The following is a 9,824-nucleotide window of genomic DNA, read 5'->3' on the forward strand; positions in this document are numbered from 1 at the left end:
CACTTATATGGATTATTTAACAAGTCAAACGGCTAATAATGGAGACAAAATTGGTTGATAGGCTAATTATTTTACCAAACAAGGCCTTTATTTCTCTTATGCCGTCACATTTTCGAGAGATAAAGTGTTGAACTTAGTCGTTCACCGATTTCCACCCAAAAATTTTTCTAGCCATCAATTGTTAGATTTGATCCTTCAACGACTTCTACCCAATATTATCCAAATATTTTCAAGCCATTCTTCAACTCAATTCAAGAATCATTGATGAGTGGAATTAATATTGACAAACAAAAACTTTATCTCTTAGCCAAAAGAGGAGACAAGTAGAGTAAATATTGTTGGGAAAAAAGGAAAATTCTATTTCCAACATTTTTTTTTATAATACATCCCTAAAGGGGTTACATTAGGATAAGAACAAGTAGAGCCCTATGCAAAATTTTGGATATTTACAAATGAAGAAAATTGGGGAAAAAAGGTCGAAAATTCGCATAGAACATCCACTATCCACTACTTAGTAAGGAAAGAGTGAAGAATAAAAATTCCCTTGACTTTATGAACCTACCATTAGTTGTTTTTTTTTTTCCTTGGGGACTTAACCAAAAAAGAAAAAAAAAATCAGTCTTTGGCTACCTTGGTTGAGAAGTAGAAGTTGTGTTAGCATTTCTCTCCATTGTTCATCAAGATCTCAAGCAATGTTCACTGTTTGAGATGAGGTTGTTCAGTCTCTGGCTACCTTGATTGAGGTACAAGTTGTGTTGGCCTGCCTCCATTGTTCAGCAAGATCTCTAGCAATGTTCATTGCATCAGATGAGGTCCCTAGCAGCCCTCTCCTTGTAAACCCAACAGTGTAAAGACCATTCTCTCCTTTCCACCCATTTGGGAATGGTGTCTTTGGCATCCCTTCTTCTTCAGTGAAGAAATCACAGCCCTACAAATTTCACAATCACAGAAACAGATCAGAGTACTTTCATGGCTGCCATCACAGGGAGAAAAAGGTCTCATTTTAGTGAAAGTGTGGTGGTCCAGTTTTCTCATCAGACTATATAATAAGCTTTAAAACCCAATGTTCATCAACCTATGTACAAACAAAAACATAAAATTATTGACTAATGATAATCCCAGCTTTCTTGATTTGAGCCGGTCAGCTATAGATCACAAGACAGGATTTACCTAACACACACTTTCAGTCGTTTCAGATAATGACTGCGGGTTTCTTTCGACAAAAAGAAAAAATAAAAAAGCATAAAACTACACGTAGGTTGTGGTACTAGAAACAATGCAATGACATATATATATATGGTCTACTTCTGTTAGCAAAGTACTATGTATGAAAACACATGTGCAGTTGCAAGTGAACTTCCTTTGGGGATGCCTATATGGATAACCCCAGTGGCCAACTATCAACCACATAATTTATTTATAGAAAAAATTATTATTATTATTATTATTATTATTAATTTCAGCTAATAAGAGTTCCCCTTTTATAGATACCTACTATACGCCCTAGATTTCATTTATGCATGAACAATAATTACAAGATATTAGTCAAAGATCCTAAATAAATGCATGGGAACATGCACCATAAGTCAAAGAATAAGTTATAATCTAGCAAGGTAATTTATTGACCTTTTTAATTTAAATCAGTCAATTATGAATAATTTAGACTAATTTTCTAACTACAATTACAAAACGAAATTTATTCGGTGCATACCATAAAATAATGATTTCTTATCACTACATAGAAAATGTCAAACATGTGTAGTGTGACATGAGCCATCACAAACTTTTGTACCTAATGGCATGATGATTAGCTAATGGTTATGTAAAAAGTTGCATTTTGGGTTTTGGGCAAGTCTAAAAATCCTAATAAATAATATAATAAGGTGGAAGATGGAAATGTTGGACCTAACTATGGCGATTGGAGTCATCTTTGAAGTTCGAACCTATATGAAACCTACTTTTAGCACTGAGATTACTGTTGAGTGGATAGGCATCAGTAGGAGTAACATATGTGGAAAACAGCAAAAAGAACACTTTCTAGGTATGCTTTACTATTTTAACTTAATTATTTTATTATTTTTTTTAAAAATAATTTAAAGAGAAAAAAAGAGAATATTTTGATGATAGTTACACATCATCAAAATCCAACAAAAATTATTTTTAGGGAAAAGAGAGATGAGGAGGAACAGTCCAGACAAATGAGAACAGATTTTCTCTTTTGTTTCAAGAAGTGTAAGGAACGTTTTGTAGCCTATGACTGCATGTGTAAGACGAAAGTGATGTGAGACTGATATAAGATTACAAAAAATATTTTTTTTTTTTTAAATATCACATATACGTACATACATACATATGTACATAACTGTGTATATATATTACCTTAAGCCATGTTGGAACATTACTCTTGTACCCTGTTGCTAGTATTATGGAATCAAATTCCCTTTCTTGTCCATCCACAAATTTTGCACCATTCCTAGTTATCTCCCTCACACCATCCATTACCTGCAAAGTTTAACAATGATTATTAGCATATACTAAGGTGGTTGTGTCTCATGTTCGCGACGCTTACTATGTTATGTCGTTATGATATTGTTAAATAATTTGCTAATTCTAATATAATTGATGATAAATTAATTATTGTGTTATTATAAAAATACCTTAATTTTTTCTAATCTGATTAGTGACAATGCTCCGACATCGAGGACTGGGGTCTTGCCGGTAGCGTTTTTGAGCTCGATCGGCCCGGTTTTCGGCCGTCGGATACCCAATAGTTCCGTCTTGCCGAAAGTCAAATTGGCCACAAGGAGAAGGAGCTTGTCAACCAGCCTTAAGGGTAGCCATTTAAGTAGTCCCATGGCTATTGTAAAGGTTGATACACCAAACATTTCCCTAGGTAAAATATGAACCTGTTTCAAAAAACATGCACAACAACAATATTAACAAACCTAGTATAACCCAACATACAAAATTTCTAACTTCCCTAAATAATTAAGTACTCATTGTAACAGAGTCAGTAGTACTGAATAAGACATTATTTTTAGTAATTAATTTAAAATTTACTATTTTTTTTAGAAAAAAAAAATAAAGTAGTTGGAGTGGTGGTACTTACAGAGTTTCTGACCACCATGTGAGGACTGGCATTGTGCCTACACAAGTCTAAGGAAACTTCCATGCCGGAATTCCCACACCCCACCACCAAAACTCTCTGATTCCGGAACTCCGACCCGGAGCGGTAGAGGCTGGTGTGCATAACGGGGCCGGAGAATCGCCGGATGCCGGGAATATCGGGGACGAGAGGCTCGGCATTCTCGCCGGTGGCCACCACCAGCCACCGCGAGGAGTAGCGGGAGTCGGCGGTGTCGACTCGCCAAACGCCGGCGGCGGCGTCGTACTCGGCGCGGCGCACGGCCTGCTTGAACTTTGGCCGGATGTCGAAGTGGTCGGCGTAGGCCTCCATGTAGGAGATGAACTGGCGCTTGGAGGGGTATTTCGGGAAGTCGCCGGGGAAATTCATCAATGGAAGCTGGCAAAACTGCTTGGGCAGGTGGAGCTTCAGGCGGTCATAGGTCCTCTGCTGCCACAGAGAAGCGATGCAATCGCTCCTCTCAAGAATGACGGCGGCGGCGACGCCGTTCTGTTTCAGGCACGCCGCCACCGCCAGCCCTGAAGGTCCCCCACCTATAATGATAGGCCCTTCAACCACAATCACCTTTTCATCATCTCCTTTACAAGAACCCATTAAACAAAGAAGCTAAGAAAAAGAAGAAAGGGGTTTTAACTTTTAAGTGTTTTCGATTTCTGGGAATGATTCCCCTGTTTTTGCACTCTGTTTTCCTCTGTTCAAAGAAGAGAGTGTGGGAATGGGACGCATATAAAGAGGAAGGGGAGGGGGTTGGGAAACGGAAAACTTCAATGCATAGAAACACAGAGGGAGTTAATGGCGAGGCGTGAAGGTTAAGGAAAGGATTCGCTTCTCTTTCTCAAGGCTATTTGTTTCTCTCTGAGAGTGTAAGAGAAAGAGACTGGATTGGCTTTGGGGTTTATATGGATTTATGGGGTAATGGGCAATACACACAGAGATGATATAAATACATTATAGAAAATGACAACTAAAATAAATAAATTCTCCAAATAAAGATTTAAGGCTATGAGGATGAAGTTGGGATTAGTATAGTTCCTTGGGATAATATAATGGAACTATATGATTTGGTACTTCACTTCTGATTGAGGGAGTATGTAATGATAAAAATCACAAATAGGTAATTTTCGACCACTTCAAAGTAAATAGTTAGAGCTTTCTTAGAATCTCTAACTTTAAGAATTTAACAAATTACATATCTGATAAGAAATATACTCCCATATATTGACCCGTATGAACTAACCCCGGTTCGAATCCGACTCTTTAAGTAGCGTAGGTCCATTTTCGACCTGGTTCGTCTGAGGAGAGTACCTGACCGACCCGACTTGAGAATTAGCTAGCCAATTGACTTAGTGAGCTTCTGCTTTCAGCTTTTATACTCGATCCCGACTTGGATTATCGGCTTGGTACCCCGAGCCCATTTACTTAGCCATCAGAGGCGAGCTTCGACACAGATGCTTAAGTCGAGCCAAATGGTCATTGGTTCATCAGATATCCTTCGACGCGTGGACATCTTCTTCTTGGCCTCTAAGCCTGCCGAGTGCATGGCGGACACGTGGCGTACATGTCGACCTCCCGACATGTGTCCCTTCATATCTCCTATAAATACCCTGCTAGATGCTTGTAAGAGGGGCTTTTGGTCCATCTCTAATAGACATTGGCTCGGGAACGTCCGGTATCTGGTCTTAGCTATCTGAGTCATTACCTCCAATTTTTTTTTGTCGATATATCCAAATACTCATTACGAAATACAAATACACATACGCGGTGAAATTTATCACATCAATATTGTTGTACAATTGTATCCGTTGACTTTAGTATAAAGCCTATTACTTTGTATGGATAGACTCTCTCCGGGATTACTCATTCATTATATCACCATTTGCCCAACTAGTTGGTTGAGTAGCTTGTTTTAATCATTTATTAGTTGTTAGTTCTTGATTTCGCATATTATCTCTTGAATCAATATCTCATATATTCAAAGTATCTATTTCCTTGTGTGCTATGATTTTAATGTGTAGTATTGAGCGTTAAGAAATGTTAACACTCAACCACCGTTGTCAATTCTATGAAACGTATATTGTTACTTTCTATTTCGTCTTTATACGTGCTCTTGTTCATGTTTAAGGGAAAACACTAGTTTAATTGTCGTTGTCCCTAACAAAAGATTTGAGGTATTGAAATTTCTTTTGGTAATAACTTATAATAATCTCATATCAATCAATAAAAAACTTTATAATAAAATGATTTAAACCCTATAGTTTTATGTGGAAGTTTATCATTGAATTATCATTCCTTAACCATTCAAATGTACATATAAAAATAATATATCATATCATCCTTTTTAAAAAGTAGTTAATGTATACTAAATGGAGCACTTATTACAAATGAGTTAATTTTTTATTTAGTTAAAGATTGATAGTTCTTTTAATCTAGTCATTAACTAATAATTTGACATAATTTTATCTTTTACTTAAATGAAGTTTTAGATTTTGTTTCTATTATTGGTTCTGTCACCATCTCTATGCAACCTTAGGATTCATAATGAAATTACGTACTATCTCTAATTAATTTCCTCTATTATTAATTCATTCTTTGATCATTCTTTGGTTCCATTGAAATTCTTTTCAATGCATTTAGACAATGATGTTTGGTAAATAAAAGCCTAATAGTTAGATTGCACATTAATGATTATATGCTCAACACGTCTCCTCACGTGTGCGGTGGGTTCTAAGCAACACGTGGACCGTAATCGCTTATCGGGTGACGTAGAGATTTGATACCAAATTGAAACATGTGCTACATCTCAACTAAAAGCCTAAGCTAATAGTTGGATTGCACATATATACTGATTACATGCAAAATGACTCTCAAAAAATTTATCAAAAAAACTATTTTGAGCAGCCTTTTTAATTTTAGCATTTTAAAATAATAAATTGTTACAAAAAGTTAATTAATCAAATACTTATATTGGTTAAATAATAGTGATCAAATAAACCAAAATTGATCGGATTAACTATTTTACCAAACAAGGTCATAGTTTAACTAGAGTTTGAGTGTTTAAATGTTAGACTTGAATCAGATTGTGGAAAGTAAATTACTATTTTTAGTGGGCTAACAAACATTAACTTTAATGGTTCCACTATTGACAAAATAGTACTTTATTTTTTAACCAATATAATTCATGATGTTTTATATATGATGCATTACTGCACCATTGCAATTTGAGACTTGTACAATTAATTGAATTTAAAAAAAAAAAAAAAAAACAGTGGAAATGCCGAAGGTACAAAAGTTAGATGCAGTGCACAATTTTATAATTTTATTTTTTATTTTTGCCGTAGAATCGGACTTGTACTGGACCGACCTCTAACTTGATTAACAACAAAACATGAAATTTCAGTTAAATTAATTAGTTTGCCTAATATAGACACCTCACTACTTCACTTAAAATTTTAAATTTCAAAAGGTGGAATTTACTAAATACATACTAAATATGATCACCGTTCAATTTCAATTTTAAATCGCCAGTTCTCGATTCCTAAACCAGTGGTTCCGGTTTAACTTTTTTTTTTTTCCATCCTATTTATAAAATAATTGAAATTCAATAATAATAATTTTTTCTTTTTTTGGATTCAGAATCGAAACCGAGTTTCGAGCCGGAACTGGTGGTTCTTGTTCCTGATTTCAATAAACCAAAACCGTCCATACTGATTCGATTTTGCTTCAGTTGGACTTGCTACAGTGTCCGATTTGATTTGAAGATTTGATTTGAATCCATGGGTACAAACCAAATCATGATCATCTCTAGTGCACACCCTCAAATAATACCTACGGATTTCTCTCGTAATAAAATAAATAAATAAATCCCAAAAGTGAAATTAAAATGTTTTTTTTTTTTTTTTTGTTTTGTTTTGTTTTTTTTTTTTGTTTTTTGTTTTTTTTTTTTTTTTTTCATACGACATCTGTGTTCAATTCAATGGAACAAAACATTTTCTCAAACTATTAGGCAAAATTAGAGCGAATTTTAATCTTTTGATCTTAAAACATTTTTTAAAGTAGACAAAAAAATGTAAACAACACTAAAAACATCATATGTTACAGGCTCGAACCGGAATCGATAACAAGAATTGAACGTGTTATTATTATTTTTTTCCTACATAGGTTTGAATGCTTTTTTGTATTTTAACTAGGAGTTCAGACTTAAACCTGATTGACAAAGGCACGTGTCAAATAAAAGTGCATATATAGGGTTGGTTGAGCCTGAATTTATGATTGCTTAGGGATATAGAGCTTAGAAATGACACGTTTTTAGTTATTCCATTGAATCTATTACTGCAATTTCTTCTTCTTATTATTATTTTTTCCCCGTAAAATTTATCACAAGATTTCTAATGACAACTCTTAATTAAAGTTAACTATACCACTATATTATAATGTTATTGGACTATTGGCTTCGGCAATGTCATTTTTTTTTTTCTTTTGAATGCTACTAGCTCTATTACATTGTAGTATCTGTTCATATACTTTCTCAACCTACTGAAACACAAAGAGCTAATAACGCCTCCACTGAGGCTCGAACTTACAACCTTCCAAATGGAAGTCCAACCCGGGTACCATTGGACCACATAGTCCTGGTCAGCAATGTCATTTAATTTTGTCGTTTTGGTAGAATTTTAAATGTATAGTAGGTGATATGAATAGTGTTATTAGACTTGACAAACCTTTGATTGAATTAATTTTTTTTTTTTTTTAATGGTGATTGCACAGGTTTAATTCACTAGTTCAGTAGACGGTATTTGAGAGAAGAGATCAAAGTTCAAACTTCGCTAACTACAGTGTGAGGATATGATTCTGTTCAAAATGAACAAATCCTTTGTGCGCACCAACATTTGGCACTGTCTGCTGATCCATTGAGTCACTATCAGTAAATGATTAACATATTACAGTTATAAAGTATAAATAACATTGTCATTTTGATTACAAAATTTTATATAAGAAAAGTATATATTTTCTGTTATTTACTAATATAAGACTAACTTATTGTAAAATTTGGTAGATGAAACTATTATATTCACTGTTCATTCTTTGATGAGAGGTTGTCAATCCAAGAATTCAATATGCTTCAACTGGTCTACCGTTTACTTGTTCCCAAATACAAGTCAAATTCATACATCTTTACTTGCGGTTGCTAGCATAACAAAATCTCTTAATTTATTTTGAGTTAATTGGCCAATTGAGTTGTGAGCAGATACAAAGTAAAGCCTCTCAACTACTAATAATAGTGTTTTTTCCTAAAGCAAAGCCTCTCAATTAATAATAGTGTTTTTTTCCCTATACATCATGTATATGTGGTGAAAATATAGCTAGCCTATAGCTAGGTGCTAGTAGAAAAATGCTCTTTTGGTGTTGCATCTATCTTGGCTGATTTGATTTTCTTAGGATTACACATTTTCATATCAAATCTTCAATTCTAGTCAACATAATGCATACTGGTAAAATGTACCTACACTATTCATTCATTCTTTTGTCACAATCAAAATAAATGAAGCCCCACACTATTTACCTTTCTTCTTGTACACTATGCTTCTCAATATGTTTTATTTTCAACATATACTATATGCATATATTTGACAATGCTATTGCAATACATAATACAATTGCATATCCATTCATAGTTATTGACAAATTTGCAATTTCTGTCCAGAATTCCCAACACCAAACAAAGTCAACAAAACTTTTGAAAATTTTCAAATTTTCAAACCTAGTTGGTGGTTTTCAAAAAGTAGTCAAAAATCGGTTAAGGTAATAGGTATTTTCGATCACTTTGATGAGTGGTTGAAAAATTCATAACCTTATAAAAGAATCTCATTTCTACCACTTTGGTGGTTGAAACTTCCGACCATTTTTCTAGAAAAATGTTGGTGGCCAATTCAAAAAGTTGAAAAACTTTAATTTGAAATTTTTTACTCATCATATATATAGGGGACGGTTCAGTTGAGAACACCCCCGACCAGTAAAAAGTGAAGACTGATATGATCCATCAATTTTAGTAGATCAATTGTTGATGATTGCTGAAAAGTAAGGGAAAAAGTTTGTAATAATTATAAAATTGACTCCAATTTATTTATTATTATTATTATTTTTTTTAGTAAAATCATCAACCGTTTATGAGTGGTTGTGATCTATACTCACTTTTTACAAGAGGATCATGAGGAGAAGAATTAAGGAGGGGGAGGAAGAAGCTAAGATGGGAGCTAAAGAATATATAACAGTTTTTTAATCCTGATGGTTTAATTGAGTAATTGACCATGATTGTTAATAACAAAAGAAAACCGAATCCTCAAAGTGGTCAAAAAAGACTATTTTGTTACTAAAAGCCCTATGTTTTCGACCACTATATATCTTGGTAACAAATTTAAGATTTTCCAAATTATATACATATGCATTTATATATATTATATGATTTACACCGTATAATGTAAAACGCCCACTTACTTATAGATAAATAAGTACATAGAAAATCCACATTTTATATAATCATATCTCCTACTCTATTCAATCAAACACTAACAAGACTAACAAGACACATTAATTGCATACATGAAAATTAATGAATCAAATGATACCCACCCCAATGAATTATACATTGCACCTTAACTAATTCTAGTGAGGAGATCGATAT

The 9,824-nt window shown here is 33.9% G+C and overlaps 1 protein-coding gene across 1 annotated transcript; it reads right to left on the minus strand.

The window, feature by feature from the left end:
- Positions 1-400: 400 nt before the first annotated feature.
- On the minus strand, positions 401-4,014 carry LOC109171002 (probable indole-3-pyruvate monooxygenase YUCCA4). The gene is made up of 4 exons (XM_019320135.1): positions 3,110-4,014; positions 2,658-2,906; positions 2,380-2,502; positions 401-928 (listed from the first exon to the last, which is right to left on the minus strand). The coding sequence occupies exons 1-4, from the start codon at positions 3,737-3,739 to the stop codon at positions 719-721; spliced, it is 1,212 nt and encodes a 403-aa protein (XP_019175680.1). The 5' UTR covers positions 3,740-4,014; the 3' UTR covers positions 401-718.
- Positions 4,015-9,824: the final 5,810 nt, after the last annotated feature.

This window comes from Ipomoea nil, unplaced genomic scaffold (assembly GCF_001879475.1).
Source record: "Ipomoea nil cultivar Tokyo-kokei standard unplaced genomic scaffold, Asagao_1.1 scaffold3384, whole genome shotgun sequence".
In the NCBI taxonomy this organism is placed as follows: Eukaryota; Viridiplantae; Streptophyta; class Magnoliopsida; order Solanales; family Convolvulaceae; genus Ipomoea; species Ipomoea nil.

Excerpts from the sequence above, each read along its gene's own strand:
- LOC109171002 (XM_019320135.1), bottom strand. The coding sequence starts at position 3,739 with ATGGGTTCTTGTAAAGGAGATGATGAAAAGGTGATTGTGGTTGAAGGG. Across the intron at positions 2,907-3,109 it reads ACATGGTGGTCAGAAACTCT|GTTCATATTTTACCTAGGGA; the intron begins GTAAGTACCACC and ends TTTTTGAAACAG. Across the intron at positions 929-2,379 it reads ATGTTCCAACATGGCTTAAG|GGCTGTGATTTCTTCACTGA; the intron begins GTAATATATATA and ends TGAAATTTGTAG.